The sequence below is a fragment of the Mastigoproctus giganteus genome, chromosome 13 (assembly GCF_048544385.1).
Source record: "Mastigoproctus giganteus isolate SK-2022 chromosome 13, ASM4854438v1, whole genome shotgun sequence".
Classification (NCBI taxonomy): domain Eukaryota; kingdom Metazoa; phylum Arthropoda; class Arachnida; order Uropygi; family Thelyphonidae; genus Mastigoproctus; species Mastigoproctus giganteus.
Window position 1 is genome coordinate 159434939 of NC_143587.1, and position 19073 is coordinate 159454011.

The following is a 19073-nucleotide window of genomic DNA, read 5'->3' on the forward strand; positions in this document are numbered from 1 at the left end:
GATAAGCATAGGAGCAGAAGAATCCTTTTTGTGAGATATACGACAAGACTGAGTTTTAGAAGGATTGAAATCAACTAAGTTGTCTTTGCCCCAATGAAGAATTACTTGGAGATTGGCATTTAAGGAATTGGTAGCAGATTTTCGAGAAGTTGAAGCTGATTGAGCAGGGCAAGGTTTCTCAAAATGGAAAGTGGACTGCAATGTGCTATCATCGGCAAAACTATGGATAGCATTTCCAGTCAATGGAAGAAAGTCATTAATATACAAGAGGAAAAGAGTGGGGGGAAAGAACTGAACTATGGGGGACACCAGCATTAGTGGAGAAGTTAGAAGACAGAGCCATTTACCATCACCCTTAGCGACAGATCAGAGAGAAAACTGGATAACCAATTAAAAAAAACAGTTGGCAAACCATAAGATGGAAGCTTGTTAAGAAGTCTTTTATGCCAAACACGATCAGAAAGCCTTATATCAAGAGCAACTGCTTGTGTTTCCATTGAATTAGTCCATAAATGGGTAACATAAGTCAGAATATCACCAGTGGATCGACACTGATGGAATCCATAATGGCGATCGTTGATAAGACGGAAGGTTTCTAGGTAGTTTAAGAGTTGGCGGTTAATTGATTTCTCCATTACTTTAGAAAGAGTAGAAGTAATTGCAATGGAACGATAATTGGATAGGAGGGATTTGTCACCCTTTTAAGGAACTGGCTGGATATGAGCAAATTTCGAAGCAGAAGGAAAAACACCTTTGGAATAAGAAATTAATAAAACATGGAAAAGAACAGGAGTAGGTTAAGGAGCACAGGTTTTGAGAACAAGTGGAGAAATACCATCGGGACCTGGAGCTTTCTTAGCATCAAGATTCGTCAAAATCCTTCTGACATCCTTTTGACGGAAGACCACAGGAGGCATTGAATGGAGCGTGTTGGAAATGGTGGGAGGTGTTTTACCAAGATCATTAATACATGCGTTGGAAGAAAAATGGGATGCTAGCAGGTCAGCTTTATCCTTGGCTGAAGTGACAATAGAACCATCTGGTTTGGACAGAGGTGAGAGCAGAGATGAATAAAAGTTGCAGTCAATAGCTTTGACAAGAGACCAGAATGCTCGGCTACCACTAAGGCAAGAAGTAAGTTTTGTACTCTTAGCCTGTTCAAACTAGTTTGGACTGATTAATAACTGCTTTACAATTGTTGCAAGCTTTGGTAGGCAGAAAATGAAACTGAAGAATTAGAAACAAGCCATTTACGATATGCAATGTTGTCTTGAACAGCCTTAGCATATTTATTGGAAAACCAAGGTTTAGATAAAGGACGAGATTTTAAAGTGGAGTGTGGGATAAAGGATTCCATTCCTGTAAAAATAATTTCACTGACATGATCTGAGCAAATGTTGACATCAGAAGTTTTGAAACAGTAATCCGACCAAGGAAAAGAAGAAAAGAAATCTCGCAGGTCATCCTATTTTGCATTCTTGTAATGCCAAACAATACGAGGTTGGGAATAGCCATGAGATAAAGGCTACACTGGAGAAGAGATAATCACCAAGTTGTGATCTGAGGTGACTAAAGGACCTCTCATTTTGACCGTGTACTTAGAATGGTTGTTTGTGAGAAAAAGATCAAGCATGTTGGCTGTATGGTTAGGTCCAGTATTCTTGTAGGTAAATGAACAATCTGTTCAAGGTCGTTAGTAATTGCAAAAGCCTCAGCATCTCGACCAGCTGCGTCGGTGTGACTAGAAAACGGAAGCCCGCCGGAGTTGTGAACATTAAAATCACCAAGGAAAATTACTTCACTGTTAGGAAAGTTGGACTGGAGAAAGTCAAGTTGCAAAGAGAGGAAATCAAAGAGCTCCAAGTGATTAGTGAAGTTGGGAGAACAGTAGAGACAACAGATGCATTTGAAACAGTGAGGTAGAGAGATTTTAAGCAAGAGAAGGTCGAAAAGAGGAGATTCCAAATTTCCAAGTCTCTGACAGACAATCACCAAATATCAGAATGACAGGTAATATCTGTACGGACATGTGCACAAGTGCCACCTTTGAGGCGAAAGGAATCGTACAGCAAATAATTTGGGCATCTGAGATGAGCAGTGGTTGAATCAACCGATAACTGATATTCTGTCAGAAAAAGTACATGGGGGTTTGGTAGACTGCAAGTGGAAATGGACATCGTTGAGATTAGAATTCAGACCACGAATATTTGTGAAATGAATTAGGACGTGTTTGGAAGGTTCAGATCTTTTCGCAGATAAGCTTACTTTATTAGTTTGACAATTCCTGGTGTATTGAATAGTAAGAAAAAGTGGGTGGGACATGCTGTATGAAGTAATGAAATTTTTGAATATGGCATACACATGGTAAGAATATATCCAGATCCCTGACATAACATGGCCATGACAATGCCCTCCCACATACACACTACTAGCCGACCGGGCTAGCCGAGTAGGTAAAGTGCCTGCCTGGCAGCCCAAAGGTCGTGGGTTCGATTCCCGCCTCGGGCTTGGATCAAAGTACTGCAAACACCTTGGGAGGTGCATTATGGCCACAGAGGCCTATGCACCAACAACTACGAAAAAAAAAAAAAAAAAAACACACTACTCACACTCCCTCCAGTCACTATCTGGTAGAGTAGAGGTAGCAAGATTATACACTAGCTGATCCGGAAACCTCCTAGAGAGTTACCAATAGGTTCGGTCCAGTGTACTAACTAGTGGCCGGCCTGTGAACACCATTTTAGAGCTGTACCCTTAAAATGTAAGGAAGATTGGATCTTGCCACAATGTTCATCATAACCTCAAAAGTCATCAATCATACTGCATGATGTAAGAGATGGAGAGGGGTTTACTGAAAAGCTCTGGAGACAAAAGATGGGTTCCACCACTTGAAGCCTCCAATAAACAAAGTGGTGGAACCCATGGTTGATGAGATTCATCTAGTACTGCCTGGTAACACAGAGGGGTGGCATTTCTCCATGTGGTGTTGGCGCCACACCTCGACCCTTGCTTACGTTGGTTCACACCTGGGTGGTCACCCACTGTGTGCTTGTGAATGGAGGTTATACCCAGGATTACTAACAGTCCCACCAATGTGAAGGTGCATTATTGTTGCTGATGACTCTGTTTTTGGGGAAATGGGAAATTCACATTAGCATTAGTAGAGGCACACGGTGCAAGAAAGCAAGCTTATGCAGCATCAGCCAAAAATAAAAAAAAAAAAAAAAAGCTCCGATTTCAACTCTCCATTCTTTCCAAATCCTGTCCAGCTCAGCCTTAAATTTATTTAGGCTAACAACTTCCACAACAAAAGATGGACGTCTGATCCACTAACCACTGGCTTAAAGCAAACTTCTGCACATCTATCCAACCCCAGTGGCTCATATTTGGTGAGTATGGGTTTGGCAAACCCAGGATCCTGAGCTGGATATCATCATTCTCCTTCTTGGTGATTCCTTTGTACTTCTCTCTCTCTCACTCACACAGGGTAACTCTTGAATTTTTTTTTTTTTTTTTTGGCTGGTGCAGCATAAGCCTCGGGCTTCCTTGTACCGTATGGCTGATAATAATAATAATATCCTATGACTGTCTTTCCTCTATTTGAATTTATGCCCTCTCAGGTGATTATTCTGAGCAAGAGGAAGAATCCCATCAGCATTGAGCATGCTCAAACCAAACCATTCAAGGCTTTATACACCTCAATCAGATCACCTCGCAGGTGCCTAGTCTCCAAACACTGTAATCTGCAAAACGTAAGCCTTTCTTTGTAAGAGCAACCCTTTGTTCCATTCACTAATCTTGTTGCCCTTCTCTGTACTCATTCCATCAGCTCTACATCCTTCTTAAAATGAGGCCTCCAGACCTGTATACACATACTCCAGGTGTGGCCTGACCATCACTTTATACAAGGGGTTAATCACTTCCTTATCCCTGCTAGAAAAATTACTGTATATCATTGACCAGACACCATGAGCTACTCTTGCAGACTGTTTGCACTGCTCAGAAAACTAAATATATATTGTGCAAAAGGGGTAGGTGGAATAGGACCAGGGTATGTCTGCCAGGAGCAATAGTAGATGATGTTATAGAGCTGATATCTTTTAATGAAAGGCAATATTGTTGTACACATTGAGCACTAATGATATTAAGAGTAGATCAGAAGACTTACTTAACAAGTGCAGGGTAATGTTGGTAAAATGTTACTAGTTAGGATTAAATTTGAAAGTGTCTGCAATTCTGCTTAGGAGGGAGTACATGTTTGAGAGCCTTGTCAAAGTGATTCTTGCACTGCTTCTATTGGAACATTCAGCACCCCAGTAACCAAGGTGTCAGGGATTTCAAGCACTGCTGTAAAACAAGTGAATATATATCAGCTATGTTACAATTGCTTGTACACTATTGCTAGGAGCATTATAAATAAATTTGATGAATTTGAAGTCATGAAATGTAGACATTACAGGGATATCGTAGACATGGTGTCACTCTGATATAAAGAAGTAGTGTGTAAAAGGACAGAACACAGGACAGGAGGCATGGAGGGATTATGCCTTAGTTAAGAAGTATATTAAATTTAAAGCAGTGCATCCTGTCAACATGGGTGGCCAATGTAATGCTGAGCTAGTTTGGTATAACATGTCCAGTGGTAATCAATGGACACTGCTCATCGTGGACTAATGTTATTAGTGGAGTCCCTCAGGGTTCAGTATTGGGTCCATTATTGTTTTCTGTATTTATAAATGATATTGATGATGGTATATCAAGCTTAATGTCCAAGTTTGCAGACGATACGAAGGTTGGCAGGGTTGTCAAGGACACTACTGACACTATGCTACTGCAACAGAGATGGGCTGAGAGGTGGCAAATGAAGTTTAACATTGACAAATGTAAAGTACTACATATGGGAAACAGCAACCCCAGAGCAACGTATCAACTCTGTGGTACTATACTGACAGTGGTAGAGAATGAAAGGGACCTAGGGGTGGTTGTGCAGGCAGATATGAAGTTTTCTGAGCAGTGCAGACGGGCTGCAAGAGTAGCTCATGGTGTATTGTCGATGATATATAGGAATTTTTCTAGCAGGGATAAGGAGGTGATTATTCCTTTGTATAAGGCAATGGTCAGACCACACCGAGAGTACTGTATACAGGTCTGGAAGCCTCATTTCAAGAAGGATATAGAGATGCTGGAATGAGTACAGAGAAGGGCAACAAGGTTAGTGAATGGAACAAAGGGGTACTCTTACGAAGAAAGGCTTAAGTTTTGCAAATTACAGTGTCTGGAGACTAGGCACCGGCGAGGTGATCTGATAGAGGTGTATAAAGCCTTGAATGGTTTGAGCATGCTCAATGCTGATGGGATTCTTCCTCTTGCTCAGAATAAATACCTGAGAGGGCATAAATTCAAATTGAGAAAAGACAGATGTAGGATAGACGTGAGGAAATTTGCCTTTAGCCAGCGGGTGGTTGGTTGGTGGAATAGACTTCTATCCCTTGTCGTGGAAGTTGATAGCCTAAATAAGTTTAAGGCTCAGCTGGACAGGTATTTCGAACGAACAGAGGGGTGAAGTGGTTATTTTTTACTTATTTATTTATTATTATTATTATTTTTATTTTTTTTTTCGCTGATGCTGCATAAGCTTGCTTTCTTGCATCAAATGCCTTTGCTAATGCTAATGCTAACATAAGCACTGGAAAAACGAAAATAAGAGTAGGAGTGTGTTATAGTCCTAACAACTGTGATTAGTATAACAAACAACTATACAGAGAAATAGAGTGGGCTGGTAAATTAGAAAGTAAATGCAGAATTTTAACTTTCAGACGTTGACTGGAATGTGTGGGTTTGTCACTCACACCTAGCGAGACTTTAATGGATTTATTGGATGACTGTTTTCTACAGCAGCATGTTAGACAGGCAACAAGAGGAAGCATTACTTTTGATCTGATTATCATCATTGATTCTTCATGCATTAAGAATCTGCAGATAAAAATACCACTAGGTGGCATTGACTAACAGTGTATTGATGGGTGATTTACTTAAAGATGTAGCTACAATCAAAGCTAAAGGGAAGTATTCAGGGAATTTTTGCTTTTGTAAAGGCACAGTGGCCTTAAACAGATTTTAAATTCTTTATAGTGAGACTATCTAACAATGTTGGTCTCACAGTATACTTCCAAGTAATTTAATTACTTGGCTGGCATTAGTGATATTCTGAATTAATTCATTTGAAATAAAAATATGTTTTTTTCATAGATTTGTAATATTTTAAATTAAATTTGTGTTAAATCTAGATTAAAGTTAGAAACATGTTCTGCCGAGCCAATGTTAGCAACAAGGACCAGTTTCTTGAGCAGGCTAAGGCTGCCCGATTGGAAAGGGCTCAAGAGAGGAGAAGAGATCAGGCAGCCATCCGTTTGCAGGTAAGAGAGTTTTTTTTTTTTTTTTGTTTTCAAGGAAGGTAATTATTGCATCTCAAAAAATAGTTTCTAGATTAACTGCATTTTTGCCATAAATTTCTGAAGCAGATGAATCTTAGCATAATAACAGTTGTGGACAATTGCGTACATTCAAAAATAGTGCGATTAGTTTTTGTGATTTAAAATTATGTTTTTAACCCTCACCTTAATATCATTTTGCCAGATGTAAAAAGAAGACAAACACAAAACTCAGAGACTTCCTTTTTTGATTTCTGAATTATCCCTGATTGTGATGGTTGGTTGGTTTGTTGTAGGGTTTTAGATGCATCAGCAACTTAGGCCATATTGTACCGTATATAATATACCTGCAAATTACATGTGTTCTGTGGTTGATTTGCAAGATGAAAGGAGGGAAAAACCATGCTACCCTAGACAGACTAACTCACCAACATTGTGAAAAAGATCCATAGAAATTCCTATCATTATTGACAGAATTTGAAATCTGGTGTTTTCCATCCAGTGTGGGGAGAACAGCAATTGTACCTACTGTGCTACCCAAGAGGGCTCTGAATATGATGTTATTGTTGTTATTATCTAAAATTCAATACAGTGGGATCAACTGATGATGTTAAAAACAGGGAATTCTAAATGGGAAGCCTTCCAGGAATTAGTCTTGGAAGCTACTAGGCTTTTCATACAAACTAAGAAATATTGTTCTAGATTTAGACATAAATGGATGACAGATGAGCTAATGAGGCTTGTGGCAGAAAAGAAAAGTGCATGGGATGCATATAAATTATTAGGTGACACAGAAACCTGTGGTAGATAAAACTAGTCTGTAATCTATTCACAAAGGAGGTTAGGCAAGCGAAGACTGATGGTGAGAAATCCTTGGTAAGGATGCAAAGAAAATCAACAAAGACTTCTTTACTTATGTAAACTCTACAAAAAGGGGATGAGTCAGATTGACCCACTTGATATTGAGGGTTCGACTGTTAATGATCCTGCTCAGTTAGCTGATAAACTGAAGGAGTATTTTGCATCTGCATTCACACGTGAGGAATTCTGTAAGGAAGGGGAGGACAGAAGTTTACTAAACTCTAACTCTGATATTGAGGGTTCGACTGTTAATGATCCTGCTCAGTTAGCTGATAAACTGAATGAGTATTTTGCATCTACATTCACATGTGAGGAATTCTGTAAGGAAGGGGAGGACAGAAGTTTACTAAACTCTAACAGGGAGCTAAATGATTTTGTAATAATGGAGAGCAATGTGGAGAAGAAATTGTTGAAGTTAAACATAAAAAAGGCACCTGAGGTTGATGCAATCTATCCAGTTATATTGAAGGAGGCAGCAAAGGAAGTAATCAAACCATTAGCCATAATTATGAGAGCACCCTTAGATTCAGGGAAGCTCCCCGTGGACTGGAGATGTACAAATGTATCACTAAAACACAAAAAAAAGTGAAAAAAAACTAAACTGCAGCCATTATCAACCCACTGCAGGATGTAAGTCTCCTCAACAATTAATGTTGAGGGAAAAGGACCATAATCTGCCACGCTGGCCCAATGCGGGTTGGCAGATCGACCATATTTAGCAGTCAGGGGCTTGAACTCTGTCTACTCAAAGAGCGTATGCTACTGCACTCCCGCTCTTGACCACCTGGCTAGGGAGCCTAATACACAAAGGGGGTTCAAAAGGTGACACAACTAGTTATAGACCTGTTAGTGTAACTTCTGTTCTGGGGAAAATAATGGAGTCACTGGTTAAAGAAACATTTCAGGATCATCTAGACAAGATTGCAGTAATAGTTCAGACACAGCATTGGTTTGTTAAGTGGAGGTCTTGTCTGACCAATTTGATTGAATATTACGATAGTCAAAAAGGAACTGAATGCAAAAAATAATTTTGATATCATATACTTGGATTTCAGGAAAACTTTTGATGCTGTTGCATATGGAAGACTGCTGTACAAATTAGAGTGGTATGGCATTAAGGGCAAGTTGCTACAATGGATAAAGGGATGGTTGAGCCGGCGACAATAGAGTGGTAATAAATGGACACTGCTCTATGTGGTCTAATGTTATTAGTGGAATCCCCCAGGGTTCCATGTTGGACCCGCTGTTGTTCTGTGTATTTATCAGTGATATCGATGATCAGGTTTAATGTTGAAGTTTGCAGATGATACAAAGGTTGGGTGGGTTGTTAATTACAGTAAAGATAGTATGCTACTGCACAGGATCCAGAAAAGTTAGGCAGATGGGCTGAGAAGTGGCAACTGAAGTTTAACATTGACAAATCAAAGTACTGCATGTGGGTAGCAGTAACCCAAGAGAAATGTACTACCTGTATGATACTACACAATGAAAAAGACCTGGGGGTAATGGTGCAGTCAGATAATGAAGTTCTCTGAACAGTGCAGATGGGCTACCAGAGCAAGTCATGGAGTCTTGTCAATAATATATAGGAATTTTGCTATCAGAGACAAGGAGGCAGTTATCCCCTTGTATAAGGCAACAGTCAGGCTACACCTTGAGTACTGCGTACAGGTGTGGAGGCCTCATTTTAGGAGGGATGTAGAGTTGCTAGAATAAGTACAAATAAGAGCAACAAGATTGGTGAGAGGAACAAAGGGGTGCTCTTACCAAGAAAGACTTAAGGGCTGCAAGTTGCAGCAACTGGAGACTAGGCACCTGAGAGGTGATCAGATTGTGGTGTATAAGGACTTGAATGGTTTGAGCAGGCTCAATTCTGATAGGATTCTTCTGTTTGCATAGATTACGAACCTGAGGGGGCATAGATTCAAATTGAGGGAAGACAGTTGTAGAATAGATGTAAGTTTGCCTTTAGTCAATGGGTATTTGATTGCTGGAACAGACTTCCATCTGTTGTGGAAGTTGATGGTTTAAATAAATTTAAGGCCGAACTAGATGAACATTTGGAGTAACTGGATGAGTGAAATGGGAACTTTTTTATTTTTTTTGGCTGATACTGTATAAGCTTGATTTCTTGCATCATATGCATCAACTAATGCTAATTATGTTTCTTTTGATTCTGGACTTTACACTCAATGCTTCAGAATTACAAACTGAAATCTGCTAACACAAAACTGAAAGAACATCATCATTAAAAGTTTCCAAAAAAATTGCAGATACAAAGAATACTAACTTATGAATACTTAAGAATAAATTAAAGGTACTAATTTACATTCATCACACTAAATTTTGAATTACTGTATAATTTAAGTAGCTTATCATCATATATACAAAACTGCATACATTTTCATTTTTTATTATATCATCTGGATTTAATTCTTGATTCTTCCTGCCAATCAATGGTGCCAGTGCAGTAAGCAAAAGAGCTTTCTGCATCTGGATTTCCTATCCAAGGAAGAGATGTGGATTTTTCTCGTCCAAGGTTTCTGAGTTCAGCCCAGAAACTGCTGATGTTTCCTGTTTCCACACAGCAACTTAAAAAAATTTGCAAATTATATGAAAATGTTCCATCCTATTTTTTAAAATTTATATATATATATTTTGTTATTTTTATGTATTATATATAATACAATAAAATATTAATATTATTGATTGATTTAATTTAAAGCTAACTATGGATTATTACTGACATGTAAAAAATTTAATAGAAATTTTTTAGTCTTTTTTTTTTTTTTTTTTTTTTTTTTTTTTTTTTTTTTGAGGTTTGAGAGTAAGGTTGCGAGTACAAACAGTGTGGGTTGGGTTTCAGTGTGGTTCCAGTTACTGCAGGGTCTAATGCAGTGGACCCCTGCAGAACTAGGACTGACCATAGTTGGGAAGACCTGTCATAGCCCAACAGTGTGCAGGATTGAGTATAGGAATGTGTCATCACCAAAGATCTTGATGTGAAATCATATTGCCCTTATTTTGTTATTGAATTCAGCACACATGGAAGCCTGTGCATTGTTCGTAATACTTTCAGGAAATTTTTCTTGAAAGTTTTTGCTTGAGGAAAAATCTTTTTCCCAAAGGGTATACAATTTACCATAGCACAAAAATTAGAAACCCTTACTTTTATGTGTCATGATATAGGCAGTAACATCTGCCCTACACTTGTTTGGTTTTTATTTCTTTGAGGGTCCCATCAACCTGGCAAAACTTATCTCAACACATTATGGGAAGTGCTTGTGCCTTGAGCAGAATGTTTAGTGTTAGAATGGCCAAATGCCCAAGGAAGCAGCCTTTTTTTTTTCTTTTGCACCTGGCAAAAAATTTAAAAAATAATAAAATAAAATATCCTGTCCAAAATACCCAATCATCACTCATAATTTTCCTTGCTGTCTCAGCCACCTTGTGGGTAGTAGTAGTGGCATGTGATGCAAGAAAGCAAAAAAAAAAAAAAAAATTTACAAAACAAATCCCTCTAAATGTTTGTCCAGTTCCTTCTTAAATTTATTTAACCTATCAACTTCCACAATGACAGATGGAAGTTTGTTCCAGCAATTAACCACCCGCTGGCTAAAGGCAAATTTCCGCACATCTATTCGATATCTGTCTTTCCTTAATTTGAATCTATGCCCCCTTAGGTTTGTAATCTGAACAAGTGGAAGAATCCCATCAGAATTCAGCATGCTCAACCCATTCAAGGCCTTATGCACCTCAATCAGATCACCTTGCAGGTGCCTAGTCTCCAGCCACTGCAATTTGCAGAACTTAAGCCTCTCCTTGTTAACAGGAGAGACTGCTTCTACAGGGATGGGATACACTTAAATAGAAAGGGTGCAAGAATATATATGCTGATGCTATCGAGGCAGTGTTAGGTGGGTCGGAAAACTGATAGCTTAGGGGGATACAAGGAATAATAGTTTAACAGTAGCCGTAGGCAGAGGTGAAGGTAATTCTTGCACAACTTCTATTAGAATAAGTAGCGACCTGGAGCGAGGGGTGTTGGGGGTTTCAGGGATGGATGGCAGTCATCCTGAAATAGGTGGGTATATGGGATGTGTTAGGGTAACTAGGAATAGGAGCATGTATGCCAATGCTAGAAGTATAGTAAATAAATTTGATGAATTTGAAGTGTTGGTCAAGACATCAAAGGCAGATATTGTTGGGATAGCAGAGACGTGGTGTCACACAGATATAAGGAATGCAGAACTGGAATTTGGGGAGTACAATGTGTACAGAAAGGATAGACAGGATAGAAAGGAAGGAGGTGTTATGCTGTTAATTAAGAAAAACATAAAATCAAAAGAAGTGCACCCAGTTGATATCGATGAACAGTGCACTGTTGAGTCAGTTTGATGTGACATCAAAGCACTGCGAAAGCAAAAATAAGAGTAGGAGTGTGTTATAGGCCTAATGACTCGAATGAGTACAATGAACAATTATATAGAGAAATAGTGGGCCAGTAAATCAGAATGTCTTATGGGGGATTTTAAATTCCCAGATATTGACTGGAACTTGTGGGTTGGTCACTCACACACTAGTCAGACTTTTGTGGATTTATTGGATGACTGTTTTCTGCAGCAGCATGTTCGAGAGGCAACCAGAGAGAGTAATACTCTTGATCTGGTTATCAGCAGTGATCATTCGTGTATTAAGAATTTGCAGATAAAGGAACCACTAGGTGGCAGTGATCACAGTGTGTGGGATTTACTTAAAGATATAATTACCATCAGGGGTAAAGGAAAGGGTTTTTGCTTCCGTAAAGGTGAATACAGTGGTCTCAGAAAGTTTTTAAATTCTGTACAGTGGGATAAACTTACGGTGTTACCAACAGTAAAGTATAAGTGGGAAGCATTCAAGGAATTAATCGTGGATGCTACTAAAAGTTTCATACCTATTAAGAAATGTTGTACAAGGTTTAGGCCTAAATGGCTATCTAATGAACTAATGAGACTCGTAACAGGGAAGAAAAATGCATGGGATGCATATAAATTATCAAGCGACTCAGAAGCCTATGGCAGATATAAGCTAGTCTGTAATCAGGTCACAAAGGAGGTTAGGCAGGCGAAGGCAGATTACGAGAAATCCTTTGCAAAAGATGCTAAGAAAAACAGCAAGGATTTCTTTACTTATATAAACTCTAAAAGGAAGGGGATGAATCTGATTGGTCCACTTGACATTGATGGTTCGACTGTTGATGATCCTGCTCAGATAGCAAACAAACTGAATGAGTATTTTACATCTACATTCACACATGAGGAATTATTAAGGTTTGAAAATGGCAGAAGGTTATCAAATTGTAGCAGGATACTTAATGATTTTGTAATAATTGAGAGCAAAGTGGAGGAGAAATTGTTGAAGTTAAACATAAGAAAAGCACCTGGGGTGGATGGGATCTATCCAGTTATATTAAAGGAGGCGGCAAAGCAACTAAGCAAACCCTTAGCCATAATTATGAGAGCATCCTTGGATTCAGGGGAGGTTCCCACGGACCGGAGATGTGCAAATGTATCTCCAATTCATAAAAGGGGATTGAAGGGTGACACGAGTAATTACAGACCAGTTAGTTTAACTTCTGTTCCGGGTAAAATAATGGAGTCACTGGTTAAAGATGCATTGCAGGATCATCTAGACAAGACTGCAGCAATAATTCAGACACAGCATGGGTTTGTTAAGGGAAAGCTCTTGTCTGACAAATTCGATTGGATATTATGATGTGGTTACAAAGGAACTGGATGCAAAAAATAATTTTGATATCATATATTTGGATTTCAGGAAGGCTTTTGACACTGTTGCGCATGGAAGACTACTGTACAAATTGGAGCAGAATGGTATTAAGGGTAAGTTGCTACAATGGATAAAAGGATGGTTAAGTGCGAGAAGACAGAGGGTGGTAATCAATGGGTGTGCTCTTCGTGGACTAATGTTATTAGTGGAGTCCCACAGGGTTCGGTGTTGGGTCCACTGTTGTTTTGTATATTTATCAATGATATTGATGAAGGTATATCAGGCTTAATGTCGAAGTTTGCAGATGATACAAAGGTTGGCAGGGATGTTAATGACAGTAATGGCAGTGTGCTACTGCAACAGGATCTAGATAATTTGGGCAGATGGGCTAAGAAGTGACAACTGAAGTTTAACCTTGACAAATTCAAAGTACTGCATATGGGTAGAAGTAACCCTAGAGAAATGTACCAACTGTGTGGTACTACACTTAAGGTGGTAGAAAATGAAAAAGACCTGGGAGTAATTATGCAGGCAGATATGAAGTTTTCTGAGCAATGCAGACAGCCTGCCAGGGCAGGTCATGGGGCCGCTCGAGCCACTTCCGGTTCCACAACGCAAGAGAACGGAACACGTGAGAATGAAACACGTGATGAGTACCATGAACCTGCTGATATTTAAAGATGTACTGCAGAACAAGAAAATACCGCTGAAGAAGAAGGCTGGAGCCTTTGAAAGCTATGGTTTTTTATCGCTTTTAACTTAGTATATTTTTATGCATTTTATTGTTCATAATGTAGCAGATTTTAATATTTTATATGTATAGTTTATCGTAAAGTTAAATTTATTGTAAATACAGGTTATTATAATTTATTATAAACACAGTTATTAAAAGTCCAGTTTCCTTTGTGTTTTTATTTCTACGCAAGGTTGGTGCAAAACACTAAAATCCACAGTAGGTCATCGGGTTTTGTCAATGATATATGGGAATTTTCCTAGCAGGGAAAAGGAAGTGATTATCCCTCTGTATAAGGCAATGGTCAGGCCACGCCTTGAGTACTGCGTACAGGTCTGGAGGCCTCATTTTAGGAAGGATGTAGATTTACCTCAGCATGTACAGAGAAGGGCAACAAGATTGGTGAGGGGGATGAACGGATCCTCTTACCAAGAGAGGCTTAAGTTCTGCAAATTGGAGTGGCTGGTGACTAGGCACCTTCGCGGTGATCTGTTTGAGGTGTATAAGGGCTTGAATGGGTTGAGCATGCTGAATTCTGATGGGATCCTTCCACTTGTTCAGATTACGAACATAAGGGGACATAAATTCAAATTAAGAAAAGACAGATGTAGAATAGATTTGCGGAAATTTGCCTTTAGCCAGCGGGTGGTTAATTGCTGGAACAAACTTCCATCTGTCGTTGTGGAAGTTGATTGGTTGAATAAATTTAAGGAGGAACTGGACAGGCATTTCGAGGGAATGATGTGATTTTTTTTTTTTTTTTTTGGCTGATGCTGCATAAGCTCATACACATGCTTTCTTGCATCACATGCCACTACTACTACTCTCTTGGTAAGAGGATCCCTTCATTCCCCTCACCAATCTTGTTGCCTTTCTCTGTACATGCTCAAGCAAATCGACAGCCTTCCTGAAATGAGGCCTCCAGACCTGTACGCAGTACTCAAGTCATGGCCTGACCATTGCCTTATACAGAGGGACAATCACTTCCTTTTCCCTGCTAGAAAAATTCCTATATAGCATTGACAAAACCCCATGACCTTCCCTGGCAGCCTGTCTGCATTGCTCAGAAAACTTCATATCTGGCTGCACAATTACTCCTAGGTCTTTTTCATTTTCTACCACTTTAAGTGTAGTACCACACAGTTGGTACGTTTCTCTGGGGTTACTTCTACCCATATGCAGTACTTTGCATTTGTCAAGGTTAAACTTCTGTTGCCACTTCTCAGCCCATCTGCCCAAATTTTCTAGATCCTTTTGCAGTAGCACACTGCCATTACTGTCATTAACAACCCTGCCAACCTTTGTATCATCTGCAAACTTCGACACTAAGCCTGATATACGTTCATCAATATCATTGATAAATATACAAAACAACAGTGGACCCAACACTGAACCCTGTGGGACTCCACTAATAACATTAGTCCATGAAGAGTAGCACCCATTGATTACCAGCCTCTGTCTTCTCCCACTCAACCATCCTTTTATCCATTGTAGCAATTTACCTTTAATACCATTCTGCTCCAATTTGTACAGTAGTCTTCCATGCGCAACAGTGTCAAAAGCTTTCCTGTAATCCAAGTATATGATATCAAAATTATTTTTTGCATCCAGTTTAGTGGCAACTTACTTTAGTATCTTCCATGTGTTGGCCAAAGGTAAATGCAATGAGATGAAGTTTCTCCTCATTCCTCTCTTCCTATAGAATGATTAGTGCTCTTCATCAATGTAGTTGCCCTCTCTAGAAGTTCTTTTTTTTGGTGTGACCTCCAGATCTGTATGAAGTATTTTGCAAGTAGGGAAAAATCATTCAGAAGATATTGTGTGTTTTTCTGTCTCCTCCTTTTCCTGCTTTGTAAACTTCATATTTGATGGTTTTGTGACTCTCCAAATAGTTTTCTTCGTAAGTCACCTTTAACATCTGAAAGTTATTTCTAGGTTTCTATTCCTTAGACAGCATAACTGCCAACTCACTAGGTTTATCATTTGTTTAACTTGATTTGTCCCCATTTCTGTCTTTTTGTAATAACACAGTGTTTTTCTATCTTTTTCCTTTTGCAAAAAATATTAACTACATTAAAATTATATATTTTTTATAAATAACTGTGTTTTTTTTATAAATAAATTTGCCATAATTGTGCAATTAGCCAAACAACAACAAAACATTTTTTTCTGCATGTTTTACCTTTCCTGTGCAATTCATATGATAGAGATAACACCCCCCCCCCCCCTGTGAGTTTAGAAAGTAGTAAAGATTACTGAAATAACTTAACGTTAATTATGAGCCAAAACACTGCCATCCCTTGTCAAAAAATTATTCTGTGTTTCTATGTCAAACACAACTATAAAAGCCCAGTAAGATACAAGTACAGAGGCCGTATGTCATGAATGTCAAACAGGCAAATGGATGACAAACTCATCCATTTGCTTGTTTACTGTGCCACAGCATTTGTGGCAAACTTGACCCCAAGTAGTATTATTATTATTAGTAATAGTAAATGATACAAGGAAGCAAGCTTGTACAGCATCAGCAAAGAAAAAATAAAAAAATAAATATAATCAGTCACCTCTCCTGTCTTATTCCTCTAATGAATTTTAAAATTTTTCCTTAAATTTATTCAAGCTACTCACTTCCATGACACCAGATGGAAATCTGTTCTAACGATCAGTTACTCTCTGGCTAAAAAAAAAAGTTTTGTACAACTGTTCTGGTGCCTCCGTAGCCAGGTGGGCAGGAGCAGCAGTGTGTAGCACATGCTTCTTGATTAGACTGGGGTTCGAACCTGTGACCACCAAATACAGAGGATGCGGAAAGGTCAGGGAATGACCACCGTATATCCCCGGAGCAATGTGGCCTTAGTTGCTAATGCTCCTAAAAACCAAATAACAACAACAACGTCTGTTCTGTAGCAATTCTTTTTCAGTTTATGTCCATTATGTATACTGTCTGAGAAAGAATAAGAATGCCATCAGCATTTAGTTTACTCCAGCGGTTCCCAACCTTTTTCGATTCGCGAACCCCTTTCAATGTAATATTTTTTATCCCGAACTCCTTTCAACATAATATTTTTAATGCGAACCACTAAGCCTATATTCTCTGAAATCGTATAATATTTCTGAATTTTTATTATAAAATATTTCCAGTACTACGTTTTTACAAGCGACATTGCATAATAATAAAAATTATTAAGTATTATTTATACTTTGTAAAGTTTGGATTAATTCTGTACTTTGTCTAGTTTGGATTAATAAATCCAAACTAGATTTTGAACAGGCTGAGTAGGAAACTTGCTTTTAGTCCAAATGGTAGCTGAGCATTCTGATCTCTTGCCAAAGCTATTGACCACAATTTTTGCTCATCTCTGTTCCCACCTCTGACAAAACCAGATGGTTCTGTTGCCACATCAGCCAAAGATAAAGCTGACCTGCTAGCATCCTATTTTTCTTCCAACTCATGTATTGATGACCTTGGTAAAGCACCTCAAACCATTCCCAGCACACTCCATTCAGTGCCTCCTGTGGGCTTCTGGCAAAAGGATGTCAGAAGGATTTTGATGAATCTGATGCTAAGAAAACTCCAAGTCTTGATGATATTTCTCCACTTGTTCTCTAAACCTTCGCTCCTGAGCTTGCTCCTGTTTTGTGTCGTCTTTTTTCACTTTCTTATTCCAAAAGTGTTTTTTCTTCTGCTTGGAAATTTGCTCATATTCAGCCAGTTCCTAAAAAGGGTGACAAATCCTTTCCATCCAATTATCGTCCCATTGTGATTACTTCTACTCTTTCCAAAGTAATGGAGAAATCAATTAACCGCCAACTCTTAAAACTATCTGGAAATATTTCGTCTGATCATCGATTGCCAGTATGGATTCCGTCACTGTCGTTCCACTGGTGATATTCTGGCTTATTTTACCTATCTATAGACAAATTCAGTGGAAAAGTTTAGTAAAACTCAAGCCATTTCTCTTGACATTTCAAAGGCTTTTGGTCATGTTTGGCATAAAGGTCTTTTAAATAAGCTTCCATCCTATGATTTTCCAGCTGTGTTTTGTAACGGGGTATCCAGTTTTCTCTCTAACCGCTCACTGCAGGTGATGGTAGATGGCTCTCTGTCTTCTAACTTGTCCACTGATGCTGGTGTTCCCCAAGGTTCAGTTCTTTTTCCCACTCTTTTCCTCTTTTATATTAATGACCTTCTTCCATTGACCGGAAATCCTATCTATAGTTTTTCTGACAATAGCACATTGCATTCCACCTTCCAGTTTGAAGAACCTTGCCCTACTCAAACACCTTCAACTTCTCGAGTATTCATTGCCAAATCCTTAAATGCTGATCTCCAGTGCGACAAAGATAACTTAATTTCAATCCTTCTAAACTCAGTCCTGTCTTAATTCTCGTAAAAAGAATTCTTCTGCTCCTATGCTTATCTTTGATGATACTCTGATTTCTAGGCAAGATCTTGGGGATTACCCTGACTTCTAATCTCTCTCTTGGCATAAAGCACATTACAAATATTGCTTCCTCTGCATCTAATAAACTGGGTTTTCTCTTTCACTCTCGGCGTTACTTTTCTTCCAAACGGTTGTTGACTCTATAAATCGCAAATCTGCTCTACCATGTAATATTGTTCCCACATCTGGGGCGGTGCCCCCAAAACCTCTCTCAGGCTTCTAGATTCCATTCAAAAGAGGGCAGTTAGGCTAATTGATGTCTCATCTCTAACAGAATCTCTCCACGCTCTGTCTCATAGACTTTCTGTTTCTGTTGCATTCCTTTTCTATAGATACTTGCATGGCACTGTTCTTCTTAATTGGCTTCTATAATTCCTGTTCTCTCTTTCAAAGCAGTCCGAACACATGCCACAACCAGTCAACATAATTTTTCTGTCTAAGTTCAAACTCACAGAACCAACTTTTCTTCTTCCTGATTTATTCATTCAACTTCTGTTTTCTGGAACCACCTTCCTTCATGCGTATTTCCTGAAAATTACAATCTACAGAAGTTCAAGTTTAATGTCAACAAGTATTTTCTTTCACCTTTTCAACCATTCACGATACTAAGTACTATAGGTTCTAAAAAAAAAAAAAAAAAGTACCTATTCAAAAAAAAAAAAAAATTAGTATGGAAAACATATTTATTTAACATGATATATTGTAAGATAGTAAACTAATTATAAGAAATTATGGGAGAAGTGGTTTCTTTCTTTGGCAGTTTTTACTTTTTAATTTTATTTTACTTTATTGTTTATTATTAGTTACATTTTGTAGTTTACAATAATATACCTA

General features: G+C 38.6%; 1 protein-coding gene across 3 annotated transcripts in view; it reads left to right on the forward strand.

The window, feature by feature from the left end:
* The window catches only part of LOC150076551 (ubiquitin-protein ligase E3B), a 711739-nt gene that overhangs the window by 24593 nt on the left and 668073 nt on the right, over nt 1-19073 (forward strand). For all 3 annotated transcript variants that reach the window (XM_090387665.1, XM_090387666.1, XM_090387667.1), the window contains exon 2: nt 6288-6416. In XM_090387665.1, the coding sequence (XP_090243791.1) occupies nt 6303-6416 (114 nt within the window). In that variant the 5' untranslated portion in view covers nt 6288-6302. The remainder of the gene's footprint in view (nt 1-6287; nt 6417-19073) is intronic.